Genomic DNA, 17492 nt, shown 5'->3' with positions numbered 1-17492 from the left:
GTTCACAGGAGCATCAGAAAGAACTAACCCATTCTGCTGGTCACCTTGAATCCAGAAGCCTTCATTTTCAGTGTAAAAGGGGATTTTAAAACCACAAAGGGTAACTTTATCCCTTTCTTTTTGTTTCAGAATTTTAGCAATATTTTCAGTGATATTTCCAAGAGCTTGTACATCCTCCGGTGTAGCACAGGCATAGAGATGTTTACCAGCTCTGTCAGTTAAAAGAGAATAAATGTAATCCTCATTTGTATAGACATAATATCCACAGTCCCCAGCCTCAGCTGGCCACCACAGCCCTTGTTCCAATAGTAAAAGCCATTGTTGATACCACTCAGAATCCTTAAATAGCATTTGTTCTTCTGCATCTCCTGTAATGCCTGCAGATCTGCTTAAATCCAGGGCACCACGTCTTAAATCCATTGGACCCTTTTTTGTGGCAAGTTGTTTTAAAAACTCAGTTGCTGATTTCAAATCAAAGTCTTTATCTTTTAAATGACTAACAGTAGTTTCTTCCACCATTTTGCTAAATTCCTGTCCTCTGCATTCAGTGAGCGACTGGCATCTACTTAACTGGGTCTTTGTTTTTTCCGTAGACAGATTCAGCGCACTGCCTCTAACGATCCAAGGTTTAGCATTTCCAGCAAGATTATTCAATTGGTCACAGCTACTCCAGGATTTGTTATCTCTGCAGCTCATGTCAAACAGAATAACATCTTCACCTGGCTCAAGGAAACGATTTCTGCTTTCAAAAAGCTGGGCAGCAGAATCCCTCCAAGGATGCGAGGGTACATTAAAGCCACTAATGTCCATTTCTTTAGGTTTCAAACATGTTTGATTCTCCCATTGAGGTGGTCTAACTGTAGGAGCCATATGCCCTTGGTATGTTTGGTAGCCTTCCTGGACTTGAGTTGCAAGGGATTCAGCAAGGATATAATCATTGAGTTGTTGCCACAAAAGAGCTTCAATAAGACACTGATGCTCATAGAGGTCTGGTGGAATAACACCATGCTCTGTAAAGTTGTATAAAAGATCCTTGTAACCATACTCATCTGCTGTTCCATACAAGAGACGTTGTATTTCCTCAAGATAACGTCGCGTTGGAGAAATTGTAGGATCTTGCAAGCCCTGAGAATGTGTGGCTTCTTTACAAGTCTCAACAGTGGAAGTGACTGGACTGCCACTCGTTAGAGTTGCTGTACTTGAATGGATATCCACCTTACTCTTTGGTAGTAAATGATCGAAGCAGCCTTTTTCATTTTCCTTTCCAGGAGCAGAAGTACTGTCATTGGTGCCTGTTTTTAAAATACTTGATAACAGACTAGGAGACCTGCTACTTGCGCTGGTTTTTTGTTCTTCCTTTCCAAGTTGAGGAGTAGATGGCTGCTGTGTTTTTGATGGTGATTCCTCAGTGGCACTAAAAAGGCTTTTGAGAAAACCTTTTTGAGATGTACTTTTTAAGTCCTTATCTTTATCTCCCACATCTTGGGAGGAATGCATTTCTACAGGTTTAGTTCTCTGAATCTGAGGTCGGCCCTGTCCTGTATGTGGCTGCTTTGGTTCCTGTATTTTCTGATCAGCAGGTGGGGGTGGCGACTGTTCCACAGTACCTGAAATTTTGTTTAAAATGCCAGAGAATAATCCCCCTGATTCAGACTGAGCTGGAGTTTGTCCAGGCTTATCAGATGGCTGACCTCCCTGTACAGGTTGAGGTGACGGTTGTTCCTGTGGTGCGCTGTCACCGGATGCAAGCTTAAGAAAACCTGAGAGCAAGCCTCCACTTTGACTCGGCTGCTGAGTTCCAGTTTGTTGAGAGCCTGTTTTACCAGATTGCTGCTGCTGTTGTTGCTGAGGTGATGTTTGACTGAACAGACCAGACAAAAATCCTCCTTGCTGACCTGTTTGAGATGACTGTTGACCTACAGGTTGGCTGGGTCCAGCTAAATTTGATTTATTGCCTTGTTGAGATGCAGTCTGTGGGGTGGGCTGTTGTGGTGCATTATCACTAGCAGCCAATTTATTAAAAAGCCCTGACAATAGTCCCCCCTGTTGTAGCTCTGGTGCAGAGGCAGCACTTTGCTGAGGTATTTGGTTTTGTCTCCGGAGAGGTTGTCTGTTACCTTGTTGTGGTTGCTGTTGGTTTCTACTGACAGGTGGCTGTTGCTGAGGTGGAGGAGTAGGACCTGTTGAAAATAACCCAGAGAAAAAGCCTCCCTGTTGACTAGATGCTTGTTGAGTAATGTTAGGCCCTGGTCTTTGTGCTTGTTGCTGTTCAGGTTGACTCCCCACTGTAGACTGTGGAGTAGCTGCATCTGTAATTTTGCTAAATAATCCACTGAGCATCCCTGCAGGACTACTGGGGGGTTGCTGTGGTGGGAGTTGGTTTTGCCGTTGTAGGTTTTGCCTATTGGTGGGTTGCTGAATGGGCTGGTTCCCAGGTTTGACAGTCCGCGACTGGTTTTGTGAGTGCTGGGTTTGGTTAGCTGGAGCAGAGTCTTGAGCTCCCATTCCAAAAAGACCAGAGAGGAAGCCACCTTGCTGAGGAGGATGTTCTTGCTGGGAACCAGTTTCTGGGAATTTTAGCAAACCTCCAAACAATCCACTAGGTTGTGGTGTTGTTCCTGTTTCTGTTGGAGGTGGTTTGGGGGGTGTTTGGTCTGTCTGTTGCTGCTGTTTGCTTGGTTTCTGGTCTGAGACTGCAGGCTGTTTTAGCTGTGGGTCAGATGGAGTCCCTCCTGACAAAATCCCTGCTGACTGAGTAGGAGTCATCCCTTGGCTCAAGTTTTGATCAGATCCTTCCATTTTTGCTTTATGGTCAGCCACTTCTGGTTGTAACTCATGGCTAGCAAGATTTGGTTGAGACCCAGACACTGTGTCTGTGGCTTTTTTTAAGATCCCAGATAACAGTCCTACAGATGATGGCTGAGCAGAAGTAGGCTGTTCTTGCTTTGGAGTTGAAATTTGACTAGATTGTCCTCCTGGTAAAGTGGATGAGGACTGATTCGTAGAAGCAGAGACATCAGAGGCAAATTTTAAAAATCCAGACAACAGTCCTCCTGACTGTTGTGTGGCAGACGTTTGCTGTGTTTGGGGAGAAGACTGGGAAGGTGGTGAAAATAGACCTGAGAACAGCCCACCCTGTTGAGACTGAGTGTTTCCTCCTTCAATTTTCATTACAGAAGAATCAGAATCAGTTGATCCAAGTTTCAACAATCCAGAAAGAAATCCTTGAGTCTGTGAGGCTTCTGGTTGCGATTCATCTTGTTCCACAGATTTGGGAGGACTTTGATTTTTAGATGTCGCAGTTGATTCAGACTGAACATCTGGCTTGGACTGGGAATCTTTTTCAGATGACATTTGCTCTTGGCACAAAGGTTCTGTTTTGCAAACGGTGCCCTCTGTGATATCAGACACTATTTGTTCAGTTTGGTCAGTAGGTTTGGTTAATATCACGGTGGGAGTCATTTGTTGCTTCATGGTTTCCTTAGCTGGTTCATTTGGGGTTACTTTAAAAAGGTTTGAAAACCACCCAGTTTCTGTGTTTCCTTTGGGTAAACTTTCAAGAAGTGCTGCACGACTTGGAGAGGGTGTTCTTGTAGGGGTTGGGGTTGGACTCTTTGGCGTGGCACTGGCATCTTCACCAGATGCAAACTTAAGAATCCCTGATAGCATGCCCCCTTCTGCCTTTGGTGGGGCTGTTGTTGTGGAAATATTTTCTGAGAAAAATGGAAGTTTGAGTTTGGTACCTAAAAATGACTCATCTGCAGGCTTGGTGTCACTCTGCTGGGAACTTTCTGGAGGAGTTGTTGACATTAGTGAAGAAAGAGACTTTTTAAAAGGACTGAAAAATCCTGCTTCCTCTGAACTGCTTTCAGGTTTTGGTTCAGGTACTGGTGAAGATTTTCTTTGCTGAACATCAGGTAGTTCACCAGAGGACTCTGTCTCTGGAAGAAGCTCTACTGATCCACTACCAGTTTCTTGGAAAAGCTCGATTGATCCACTTCCTGTATCTGACAAAAGATCAACTGATCCACTGCCAGAGCCTGTTCTCATTTCACCTGATAATTGCCGGTCTGTTTGTGATCCCTCTCTAATAGTACTCACCGTTTTGTTTACAGGGCCTTGCTGGGAGTCATTGATTGGAGCAGATGCACTTCTTTGCTCTGATGGCTGAGGTGATGGGTCTCTAGATGGTGGTGCACTAGAAAAAAGTCTCAAAGGACTAAGTCTTCCTAACATGGATTCAAAACCAGATGTAGCTTGTTTAGAACCGCTTCCTTGTGAATCTGTACTAAGTGTCGCCGTCTGACTGGCGTCAGCTTGCTGGTTGGATTCGGAAGATTGAAATGGCAAAAGAGACTGAAGGGAAAACTTTTTTTCTGATGTGGGTTCCTGAGAGGCAGGTGGAACTATAGCTACGGGTGGGGAAGTACCACCACTTTTGGGAATAAATGAAAGCAGCTTTGAAATGCCCGACTCAGGTTGGGGTGATGATTGAGAGGTAGGTGGTTCTGTGGCAGTAGCACCAGAGGTTTCTGTGACTTCAGTATTCGCTTTGGGGATCAAAGAGAGAAGTTTTGAAATACCAGAGTCTGCTTGGGTTGGTTGGGGAGATGGAGTTGTACCAGTAGCATCTCCCTCAGTGGCAGGCTTTGATCCTGTTATTGTACTAAACAATGAACTCATTGCATTCTTTACTCCAGCTATGCCCTGTTCAACAGCACTATCCTCCTTAGTATCAACTTTGACATCGTCATTACTACTCTCTTTAGGTTGCACAACTTTAGCATCAGTTGGCAGTGCTGGGAGTTTTCGTCTAACTGGTTTAGGCATTGATTCGTAGTTGCTGATCTCCTCTTCTTTTACAGCTAAGTATTCCGACACTGAGTGAACTAAACTCTTTAGTTCATCCATTGGATCTATATATTCTTCACCTGGTTCCTTCACCGGCGACAACATAGGATCTTGTCCATGACTTGACCTCCTTTTACTTGAAAAGTCTTCTCCGTAAGGCGGCATATACTTGCCAGGGTAGTAATAACTTTCATATTCATAGCAAGTATCTCCCTCAGTGAATGTCAGGTCATCTAATTCCTCCTCAGAGCCAAAGGAATACTGCATCTCATCTGAACCAACTGAGTTATATTCCCCTCTCTCCCTGATCCTTTCAGCCTCTTCCCGAGCAGCTTCCTCCTCACGAAAAGCTGCATAGTTCTCAAGTGTGTCTTCTAAAGCAGTTTTGGCCCACAGTCTAGTTTTGAAAAGTAGACTCTCTCTATCTGACAGCTGTCGTAGCTGTTTAGCAGAGGGTATTATATCAATTTCAGGAGGTGACGATTCATCCTCAAAGCTGCCGGCTTCCTTGTAGACTAACCGCACTTCTCCACTGCCGAAGGCACGCCTCCGTCTGTGTGTCCTGCCATCCAGCTCCAGCAAGTCCTCTGGGAAATGTGCATCACATTCCACTGTCTGATAGAATCTGCTGACTCTGGACTCGGATGGACTGTCACTAATTTTATAGATGATGCTTTTGTCCTCATCCTCCCACATTTTCTGCTCAGCATCCAAGTAATCGTCCAAGACACCAGAGTCAGGCACTTTGTATTTACTCTCCCAGTCCTCCACACCCATACCTGAATCAACAGGGATTATTTTTACTCCACCCTTACTGTTTGATTTCCTAAAAATAAAGTTAAAAGTACCAAGTGGGAAGCAGCAGAGGACGATGCAAAGAAAAAAGAAAGAAAAAGATATTAAGCATTAGACATGAACCAAAAGCAACAGATCATGCAGAAAAGAAAAGCACTGTAGAATACCTGTGTAGTAAAAAAGAAAACAAAAGACAAGAAATACAGACAGAGGAAAAAGTATGTGATAGTGTGCAAATTTTCATGGTCCAATTTTTTTGTCAGAAAGTTATGCTTGACATATGTCAGTTGTGATTGAGAAGTTTTCTATTTTCGCAAAACAAGTTGGGTATAATGGCTTTTCTCCGATTTTGGCAATACATTATATAAAAAAATATTGGTTTCCCATGGCAACACACTCTTTAAATAGAGTAAAAAATAAAACAGTGTGCATCTTATGAGCTACAACACTCATAAAAACCTTTCCTGATTTCAACCTTCAGTGATCTGCCTTTCAAGGTCACCTTATTGTGCGCCTCTGGACTAGTTCCAGTGTAGCTGCCATTTATAGGTCACTCTGTGGAAGTCCTGCGATCACTATTTGCTCATGCACATTTGCATTTCCATCATAGAATTCAAACAAACATCTGTGTCAAGGGTCATTACAGGTGAGGAGAGCTGTCTACAATGTGGACGCAAAATAGCACAGTCAGGTCAGGAGGTCAGATACACAACAAAAGACATGCTAGGATTTGTGTGTGTGTGTAATTCACAGGGTTATGCACCCTCAATTTGTCCTTCATTGTGCCACTGTCAGCTTGGCTTTCTACTGTGACATGCTGAGGCATCCATGGGGAGACATTTGATGAAAACAAAATTAACTGTGGTGCTTTCATGAATGCCGCAGCAACACCATCTTCAATCATCACTGCTGTACTTGCTATAATTTCTTTCCTAGATTTTTGTCCTCTTTCCCAAATTGATATTCAAGTCAGTGGGACGCCTTTTGAGAGAGCGGTGGAGATGCATCTGAAGTCGGAGTGGTCAGAGAGAGATTTAATTGAAAGGGCTACCATTCATTTATATCAGATTTGGCTTTTGATTTTGATCTTAGGCGGTGAGTTACTCAAACATAAAAATGTTCAATCAATTAGACTTAACATACTTCAGTAAAAAAGTTTTGACAGAAGACAGTATTTTTATATATGCAGTGAGAGCATAGTTCACTCAAAAAGTGCCACTTCTGCTATCAAACTGTTGCCATTTAAAACAGGAGGGTAAAACATAAGGCCTGGGGCCCAGAATCGGCTCAGCAAAAATTCAAATCTGGCCCACTTGATGTCTTTGGAAAATGTAGAGAAGGGCATAGACTTTAGACTTTTCATTACAAAAGAAATGAAATAATAAAGAATCAAATTACAGAAAAGTTCCTATTTTTCACTTCATCTACTAGTGAAATGTTTTTATTGTGCGTCCACAGTAAAACGAATAAATAAAACAGGACAATTTCTGTCTAAATTTCTAAAAGCTTGTTCTTTATAATTACAGGATAATCTGCACAATGAGCTATTAAGAAGTTATTCTGTAATTTTACACATTAATTTCTTATAATTTAAGACCAAAAAGTTGTGCTGATGGATGACTTTCATTAACTAAAGCAGCACATCATTTATCATGCAAAAATAAATAAATAAATGAAAAATAATTGAGATGTACTGTTAAAATCCCACATGTCAGGGATTACATGCGCACTTAAACAACTTTACCGACAGAAAAGGGACGTTTCACTGGTCCAGCCCAGTTAAGATCTAAGCCCTGTTTTAAAAACATTAAAGGATTCTTAACTATTATTAATATTAACTAAATCACTAAAACCAAAGGCACAAGGAAGAGTAGTGGATTAGTGTGAATAATTCATTTAGAATTATTTACTAGCTTTAAACTGTATTTGGAGGCAAAGAGTGACCATGAAAATATTAACCTCTAGCAGTGCTGCAGTGATGTGCTTGCTTATGAGTATTTTTAAGTGAGCATATATTTACCTGGGCCCCCTCATTTCTAGCTCATAGCTATGCACAGAGTCAGACTCCTTTGACAGTGTTTGATGTTGAACCCTGCGCATCATGGGATACTGATGCACTGAGGAATTTGTTTGGGAAGTGTTGTGGAAGGGTGGAGGTTTGTTTCCAGTTTCACTGTCCCAGTCGTCCACTGCACTGTCATGGTCATCAAAAGCTGGGTGGAAGACAACAAAAACACAGTAAAGAATAAGATCATGTCCACCCTCTGCAGAATGCTGCCTGCACTTAGAACACAGCCAAACAATGAAAATATCTGAGTAAATGGCTCCCTCTTGGGGTAACAGGCATGTATTACAAAGTGAAGGAAGTTAAAGCCCAAAATGATGGGAAATGATGGGATATGTTTGCTAGAAAACATATCAAAGTGCCACATAACAAAACAACATGCCAACAAATGAGGGACTCGCATTTTATATTTTGACCAAAAGAATTCAAGATTTTTAAATTTCATTTACAGCAATCGTAAAGAATAAAGAGCTAACATGCAGTGGTACTTGTTTTCAGTAGGCACCATCCATACCATGCAGTCATAGACAGAAAATACAAGTGACAGAGGGGAGGAAACACCGCCATACGTACTCTGTTGGTCACTCCATCCAAAATAACTCCAACTGCCTGGTGGCATGGAGGCAAAAATTAAACTTTGTTACTGCAGAACGAAGCCAGTAAGTGTTACTGATGATGGCCGAATGAGAGTGTAACATGGTACTGAACACATCCAAAGAGAGATGGATGAGAACTATGTGAAGAAATGCGGTGAAGACGAAAATGAAGTAATGTGATGACTGAGTTAAATCACACAAAAACAACAAAACAGAAAAAAGTATTTACAGTCAGTAAGTTCATATCCGTGTACAAGTAACTACAAATTTATACTTTATTATTTTATACTTTGACTACTTATTATTATCAGGCGGTGAAACGGCTTCACACCCAAAATCCAGCAGAATTTCTCACAGAAGCTGAAAATTATATCTCCGCTCATCTTACACAGAGTGAGATGACTTTGTCCAAATCAAAGTGAAAGTTTAATACTTACAGCACTGGGAAGGCACAGATGGCATTCTTCTTCTCTGGCCCTCATCTTGTGATGGATACTGCAAAGATTAAACAAAACATAGAGGAGAATTAGAAGCATTAAGATATCAAAGAAATGCCTTTATTGGAATATGGGCTTGTCACTGCAGTTCCTATAAACCCCCTGCTACTGTTTCCCATGTTATGTCAGTAGGTGGAAGCAGAGCAGCAAAACAAAGTGCCACGTCACTGAGAAGCCCACACAGTGTGAAACAATATGATATTAAAGCACACAGAGTTTGTAGATAAAAACTCAAGCATCAATTACTCAATATCTCTAACAGCTGATTAATATATAACACAGTAACAGGAAAACAGAATATGCAGTGAAGTTACCTCATTATGTATCCGCTCCAGTTTGCTGGTCCAGTACTGAGCCTCGTCTTCGGGAATGTCTGGATAAACGTATGGGACAGAAGAAATATGGAGTGAGTTAAAATAGTGACAGGCGATTACAAGGTGGTGAAAAAGAACGTGTGGAAGAAATACAGGTGCATGGAAAAGGGGAATTTAGGTTTAAATACATAACGGGAGATGACAGAATATGAGGCAAAGTGCAGAAAGAAATGAAGGACCATTTCTTTAGCTCCACCCTTCCATCATTTGCCACTCCTCCATGCTCCCTGCCCCATCCCATCCTATTCTGTCTGCAGGTTGATGAGGTTCCCTTTCAGGGGCCTAAAGGTTCTTCCCAAAGAAAAGGGAGTAGCAGAAGAAAAAAACTTAAGCATAAGAGGAAATGTGAAAGAGCAGTCGTCTCTGCTGTGGTTCCCCAAGAAAAAATAACCAAATAATATTTCAGCTTATGTTTCAGCAAAATCTTGTACAAGCAGATTTATGGCCATACTATCGAGAAAATTATCTAGATCCTCATACTCATATATACTCATATTTCATGCCTGGGTTTCTAAATGTTAATTTTTATCAAAATAATTTTAAATGTTAGTAACTGGGTAATTGCCTTGTAGATGATATCACACTCAATGGCTGCAAAAACATATCTTTAAACTAAATTCTATTCATCTGAAATTGAATCATCAATCGGACTTCAATCTATGAACAAACTACAGGCGATAGCTTTAAAATATATGATGCATGAGATTCATTTCACAAAGTCTGTCAATCTGTGCCAAAACAGTAAAATCATTACAGAAAACCTGTTAGACCACAGCTAGAATTCAAAGAAATGCGTCAGTGTGGCTCTTTGGCTTAACCATTGTTCAGTGGTATAGCGGCTCAGGGGTGATGCCTTTTCTTAAGAAGAAAGCTGTTAAACGGTGATTCAGACTTTGCACAATGACTTTTCTGCAGAATACAGTTAAAATTCCAACAATTACACCTTTCTTCTCTGCACTTTCAAACTTTGCAGACCAGTTTTCACCCACAAGCTGAGTGTGCGTTACAAGAATGTTGAATTAGCCATGATCAGGACCTGGTGGCAATTTTATGTTTGTTGGATGTAAAAGAAAGTGGATTACTAGATTACTCTGAAAACGAAGAAACATTGTCAGACAGGATTTGAATTTCATCTTCCATTATCCACATTCACTTGGCAAGGCGAAAAATCTGCAGAGCTACCTGGTGTGGCGACAACAGAGTAGCTGAAAGTAGCTTCATAACAATTCAATCAAGCAGTGAAAAGGTCACAAAATCCCAGCACTGTAATTCACATATGTCTGGTCAATGTTCAAGTATCAATGCAAACTGCAGCAGTCAAGTTTCAGTCAGTGCTGCAGCAGGTTTCACATGTCTGCTTCACCTCACATCCCTGCATCTCACCCCGCGGCCTCCCCTCAGCTCAAGCTGTCTCACCGAGCAGCTGTGCGTTACGATTTAAAAACTTTGAGGCATTTGTCAATGTGTTTTCTAGATGATATGTTGTGCTAACTGATGAAAAATAGAACTAATCACTGATTAGAACCTACGTTGTTAACTGCAGGTCACATACCTTCTCCTGTTTTTGAGGATTTATCAAAAATAGAAACTCTCCATCTTTTTTTAAGTTGAGCAGACATGAACCACAGTTCCACTGTTGACAAACAGTGAAGGTGGACGGAAAATGGCAGCTCAAGAAGACACACTTCAGACAGCTTCTTGAGATTAATAGCTTGCAGAGGAAACAAACTGTTCCACAGTTACGTTGCTATTTCAGTCAGAACACTGATAGTGGGGAAAAAATTATTTCCATTTGCAGTAATTTACATTCGTATTTACGGCTCTGTTTAGAGCACACATTCCTGCTGTCCAGTGTGCACACGTGGAAGTGTGGAGGCAGCAAAACCCCAGCATAGAGTAGAGCTCAGTGACAACAGATATGATGTTAATTGGGTTACATGCAGCACTGGGAGGAGGAGGTGGGTAACAATGCGGTCTGCAGATGCAGAACTACTGTGGGCATGCTAACATCAAAAGTGCCCCATATATGAAATCTACCAGCTGGATGGTCACAACAGGATCAACTGCTGATCTGCCAGCTTTGCTTGGTGACTGCACTCCAGAAATAAAAACAGCAATTAGGACAACAGCAGAGCACGCACTCCAGCCACTGCTGTGCACAATTCTTCACCTCAACTCTTCCATGGAAGAGGAATAAAAATAGAGGACTGAGGAATATTTAGGAGTGAAATGTTACAGTGAATAAATCTTTCATAAAAACTTTATGAAGCCTAATGGTTCTTCCACAAGCTCTGATATATGAGGGATTCTACAGGAAGTCTTAGAGGATACAACATGGCACAAGTAAAACTCCAAACAGCTATATTTAGTGCAATGTTTAGAGTCTAACCACTCTGAAAGATCTCACATGTTGCTAAGCTGTGGATAGTTGTTTTGTTCAGGTTTTATTTTGAAGTTAAAATGCTTTAAATAGTTATTATCTTCAAAATTTTAATTGTTATTGCTCTCACCCAGCATAGATTTTCTTAACCACTGATTTAACTTAGAACAGACAACGACACGATGTCACATCCACAAATATGGCCGATTCAGAATCACCGGTGAGCCTAACGCATATATCTTTGGACACAAAAAGATAAGTTTTCTTTTGTGAGAAAATGTGTTTGCACAAATATACAGACCGAAGGGCAACTCAAAGCGAGTGTCCATCAGCACTTGGTGCGGAGTTGGGTTGGTGGTGCCGCAGATCTCATCCTCCCTCATTAACACCTCAGAGTCCAAAGACGTCCACTCTCCTGGTCCCTCCTAGAAGACAGAAAAGCAGATGCAAAAAGAAAGAGAGTCAGGAGAGAGCCAGGAAGACTAAAACAAAGAACAATGCCAAACATCTGCTTTGTGGAGGAGGGCTTATTAGGAATATCATCCACTGAACCTGAGCAAAGATGAAAAGATGAGGAACAACACTGGCAGTTCAGATGTTGAAAAAAAGAAAAAAGAAGGTGAGTGTATGCTGTGCTTCATACTTAGACGCCAAACATTGAGGCTACATTAGTAATGACTACACAGGAGCTGCTGCCTCGCTTTAAAACTGCAGAAAAAGTAATGAGGTCTACAGGCGAGATCGGCCTGCCCACAGTCCGACAAAATGACTTAGCCAATGCTTCACCTGTGAGAGGGCTTTTTAAGACTAAGCTAAAAGGGAAAGATGGAGATTTAATAAGTAAGCACTGCTTGGCAGATGGTGTGTGTGTGTTTACTTTAAGGGCTGTTGCTAGCATAAGTAGCCTGAGCTGCAGATACACCAGATCTAATTTAACTGTAATGGTAAAAACCAGTGTAACCATCTGTTCAGTTCAAATATAATCAGATACAAATAATAACCCCAAAATTAATAATTAAAACTTTATCAGTAGCTTTGTTGTGGTGTGTGATCAGTTGCATCTTGTTGGGTTCAATTATGCTTGAGGTGTGTCCCGCTGTGGCAGATTCACTGACCGATTAAACTGTTTGGACCACAGCTGACTGGAAGCTACACTTCCAGTTGGCAGTTGACTGATCAAATATTTCAAATTATGCTTAAACTGATTCATGCTTTGCAGTATTTATTTGAATAAAACCTGATCCCTACATTAACCGCAAAAGAACCAAGGCATTCACAGACGGGAGAGCATCAAGTCTGCTTTATCAGGTATAAGAAGTACTAAAAAGAGCAGCAAGTGTGTAAAAATAACAATCAAGTTCCCATTTGTATGTTGAAACAGGTCCTGGTTGTTATAGTCAGTCTTGCTGTTCACACAGGCCATTAAAAAGCAAAGTCCACAATAATTCTGTGGAAGTGTGAGGCTATCAAATCAAGAAAATGTTTTCTTTTGTGTCAACTAAGGGGCACAAACTAATACACGAACCATGGCCACGGCTCATTTATGTTTAATGCCGAAACCTAACAAGTGAGTCAGAGTGAAAAAGAGTAAACAAAAACAAAAAAGGTCTCAATGGGACGCAAACCAGGGTCTCCTGGTTGAAAAGCCCGACACTTAAATCCCCCGACCCAAACCTTCCAATGCAGATTTTGCATGTGTTTAAAATGGAGCTGTTATCTCTCAATATTTGTGCAGACAGGGTGTCAGGGCGCTCACTCCAAAGGACGCCTTTCACTCAATGCTGACATGCTGGAAGTAACTGACAGAACAGCGCTATTACAGCATGCTCCTCGACGGGGAAGGTTTATTTTAGAACAAACCATTAAGCATTGATTAACTTTGAAAAATGAGTAATTTTATTTGACTTATACCTTAAACTTTGCATATTGAAATTAAACTGAAACCATGAATATGTGCTCATAGTTCATGTGCAGAACTCTGCGTCTAGTGACATAACCAGGTGATGTTGTTTTAAGCCCTTCGTGTCCACATGCATGTGAGGACAAAGAGATTAAAGGGTGTGTTACCTCGTCAGACTGTCGAATGGAGCTGAGGGGTATCAGCGCCGTGCCGATCATCGTGTCCCAGATCAAACCTTTGTTCCACAGCTCCACCACCAGCCCGGACTCTAGATGACTGATCTCACTGGGAAAAAGACAAACACATCACCTATATTACAGTCAAAGTTAAAAGCTCTGTACCAGTGTATTAGCCATAGAGATTATTAACTAGAACACGTCTGTGTAGTTGTTCAGGTGGCAAACTGCTGTGAGTGACCTCTGGTCACCAGCTTCAAAACAAAGACGCACAACTGTTCTGCAGGTTTGAGAACATTTGCAAACACACTCAGGTTCATAATAGAACATTATTAATATATAACTTTGGTGGGAAATCACATCCTTCACTTTTCTCTTTGTACCGTTGTTGCACACTGATGTGACTGTCAATCACTGCCGTGTATAAACAAAGTAGGAGGTGTTGTCTCGCTCTGAATTTGTCGAGCTGTCGTATAAACTCCACGCAGTCTTTGGTGATGTCTCGTATGACTTTATTACAAATGTGAGAGCCGTGGAAATCAAAATGAGGCAGGGATGAATATAGGGCCTTATGCTGAAGAACCCAGAGTTTACAACTTGATTTATCAAATATCACAAAAAAAAAGAACACAATTTCACACAATTAGCTACAACAATCGTCACGATTTGTGACAAATGGACATCAAAAAAAGTGATAATGAAGATTTAGAAGATGGTAGTGAGACCTGTTACGATTTATGGTTTGAAGATGGGAACAGTGAGAAAAAGGAGGCAGGGGTGGAGGGGAAAGATGTCCAGATTTTAGAATAGAATTGAATAGAATAGCCCTTTATTGTCATTTTGAATGTACAATTAAATTGTAGGTGCTCCACAACAAGTGTGCTGGAATAAAATATAAATAGCAGACAGTAGGAATAAATGGCAAACAGGATCCTGTCCACCAGGATGAATAAGAGATGAGTGCATCAGAGGGAGCGCTCAGGATGAGAAGTTAGGAGACAAAGTTAGGAGGCAAGGCTGAAATGGTGTGGACATGTGCAGAGGATGGACAGTGGATCTGTGAGACAAAGGGTGTTGAATCTGGAGCTGCCAGGCAGGAGGAAAAGAGGAAGCCCTCAGTGTATATTCATGGAAGTAGTGGAGGAAGACATGCTGAGTGGTGCGGTGACCCCTGAAAAGAGCAGCTGCAACAAACATCCCAATACGCTTCATCAAGGGATTAAAGACAATCCCAAGTTCAGTTACATCAAACATCTATTATACTGTAGTCAAAAGAAGACTGTCATGTCCATCCATTCATTTATCCAATTCAGATTTGCATGGACGCCGGAGCCGTCATAGGATGAGAGGCGGAGTGCACCCTGGACCAGACTGCTGCAGGGCTAATGCAGAGAAACAACCATTCACACCAAGGGCTACATTAGAATCAGCAGTTAACCTAACGCCACTACACGCATCTCTTTGGATTACGGGGAAGAGGCCGGAGAGAATCCACACAAACACGGGGTGAACATGGAAACTCCAAAAAAATACAGATGGTGGATTTGAGCCCGTGCTCTGCTACCCACCACACCACTCCGCTGCCCATGCCAACGGTCATTTCCATCTGTAGCAATTCATCTGTGGCACATCTGTGTTCAGAGCATACCTGCCTTCCCTTTAATATTATATGACTTTCACAAATTGGGTGCACAGAAACTGACTGGTTAATCCATCAGCTGATGCAGGCCGACACTGAGATCAGCTGACCCGCTAAGCTTGTCTCTGAGCTCAATTCTGTGGCCTACCTGACTTAATGCTACCCTCACTTAGTGCTTACTTGTTATTTGTCTAATAACAACTTAAATAATTAGTGATTATGACACAACAGTTGTTTGGTTCAAGGCTTATCATTATATACTCTGTGTGTGCCACTAACCTCAGCACACTGCAGTACCGCTCTCCTCCCAGCAGGTCTGTAAGTGGGCCAGTATTATCTCAAAGAAGCGAGGCTGAAGGGTGACAGCCGTCTTTTTCTGACAGATCTTTTAAAAAAAGAAGACGGCAGCCAAACCGTCTCCGCTCCTCATCTGCATATTCATATTCACAGTCCCATTCATATTCATCTTGCCTCAGTTTAGCTGTCAGTCATCCAAGATGACACTTCACAGCTGGGATGATGGAGAGAAGAGGGTGTGTGGGAGATGCTATGTGAAAAGTTTGCACTTGTGTACGTGTGTGTGCTTGCTGCCTGATGAAGGAAAGTCAAACCAAAATGGTGATGTTCCTAAATGTTAGCATGGTTAATATTAAACACTGATGTGTTTTTGGCGGTTTGCTATTCCAACTATGTAAAACAGCGCCATTAATGACGCTCTCATTGAGGAAAGCAAAATGACAGCAGAGGCCAGAGACCAGGTCGATGGAAAATTCTGACTTTTATCTGTGAATTTTAAACAGCAGGAATCAATTCAGCTCCACAATATAACTGACACACAAAAACATTCTGCACATATTAAATCTTTCACATCATGGATGCTCGTAAATGTAAACATATAAACACAATGTTTGTTGACCATTTGTCATGAATAAGAAAACATTGATGACATTAAAATGTTCTTTTTTTTTCTTATTTTCACTTGTAATGTATGTGATACAAAAATAATGTTTTAATGAGTTCATTATATGCAGAAAACCAAATAAAATGATTAATACCTTGTTTGGTCTTTTATTAAATCAATTCAATTCAAATGTATTTACTAGGGCTGCAACGATACACAAAATTCACGGTTCGATATTTTTTCGATACAAAAAAATGTTCATGCCTTTTTAATTTGTCATTTATTAAAATTATAAATATATATTTTAACTCAAAAGTACAGTTTTTAAATGTAATGTTGCTGAAACAACAAAGTAATAAAATACTAAATCTATCTGATGGAGAAATCCCTCATCTTTGGAAAAGAGAGTTTATTACAGAGAAATGTCTCTTTCCAAAATAAAAGCTATACTATACGTGTCATGGTCCTGGGCCATGTGGGCCCAGTATTCTTAGTTTTCATGTATTTTTGTATTTTGTTCTTTATTTAGGCCATGCTTCCTGGGTTGATCTGTTACGTTGTTCCTTATGTGTTTTCCCGTTGTGACTCTCACCCCCTGTGTGCCCCTCTGTGTATCTGAGCCCTCGTCTCTCCTTATGTTTTATTCCATGTTTCCCCAGCCCGTTATGTCTGTGTTTTCCCCGTGCTCTCTCTCCTCCTGTCTGAACCTCTGTGTACTTCCTGTTTGACTCTGCCCGTCTCCCGTCAGTGTTATGTTCACCCCGCCCTGTCTCGTTATGGTTATCTGTGTCAGCTGTGTTCCCCGTGTGTTCCCACTTTCCTCGTTAACCCTCTGTGTATTTCTGTCTGCGTCTTCCTCTGTTCGGCGTCGCGTTCTCCCTCATGCCGTGTGTGGTTCTCCCCGTGTCTTCCGGTATATGTTACTTTAGCTTTTCCCAGTTTAGTGTAGTTTTGCATTGCTTTTGTATCATCGTTATTGTTTATCACCTGTCAGCAATAAAGCTGCATTTTGAGTTTATCCCCCGTGTCTGTGAGTTTGCAATTTGGGTCCTCATCCTGCCTGCCACACGGCCGAATCATGACAGAAGAACGCGACCCCGAACTGGACCCAGCAGCTCACAACCCCTCCGCGGACCTCCAAGAAGACTTGGTCTACACGGTGGAATACCACTGTGAGGAATGGGCGACGCTGCCTAGAGGCGAATACCGGGAGACCGTAGCCGTCCGTCTTCAGCGGATGGTGTCCGGGCTCCCGTGGCTATTCGGCGCGCTGCGCCCCCACATCCGGGACTTTCTTGTGTCCGCCGTGGGCATCCGC

At 41.7% G+C, this 17492-nt stretch overlaps 1 protein-coding gene across 1 annotated transcript in view; it reads right to left on the bottom strand.

Moving 5' to 3' along the window:
• LOC146621839 (protein unc-13 homolog B-like) overlaps window positions 1-17492 on the bottom strand; it is an 89713-nt gene that overhangs the window by 16020 nt on the left and 56201 nt on the right. Inside the window, exons 4-9 of the mRNA XM_085368580.1 lie at window positions 13626-13743; window positions 11860-11983; window positions 9119-9177; window positions 8745-8802; window positions 8285-8320; window positions 7667-7859 (exon numbers count right to left, since the gene is read on the bottom strand). Coding sequence (XP_085224706.1) covers window positions 7667-7859; window positions 8285-8320; window positions 8745-8802; window positions 9119-9177; window positions 11860-11983; window positions 13626-13743 — 588 coding nt within the window. The remainder of the gene's footprint in view (window positions 1-7666; window positions 7860-8284; window positions 8321-8744; window positions 8803-9118; window positions 9178-11859; window positions 11984-13625; window positions 13744-17492) is intronic.

The sequence above is a fragment of the Diplotaxodon limnothrissa genome, linkage group LG12, assembly GCF_057381915.1.
Source record: "Diplotaxodon limnothrissa isolate DT_005_m linkage group LG12, D_limnothrissa_male_GT1.1, whole genome shotgun sequence".
Taxonomy (NCBI): domain Eukaryota; kingdom Metazoa; phylum Chordata; class Actinopteri; order Cichliformes; family Cichlidae; genus Diplotaxodon; species Diplotaxodon limnothrissa.
The sequence above is the reverse complement of the archived record's forward strand: the minus strand, read 5'-3'. Positions and strand labels throughout refer to the sequence as shown.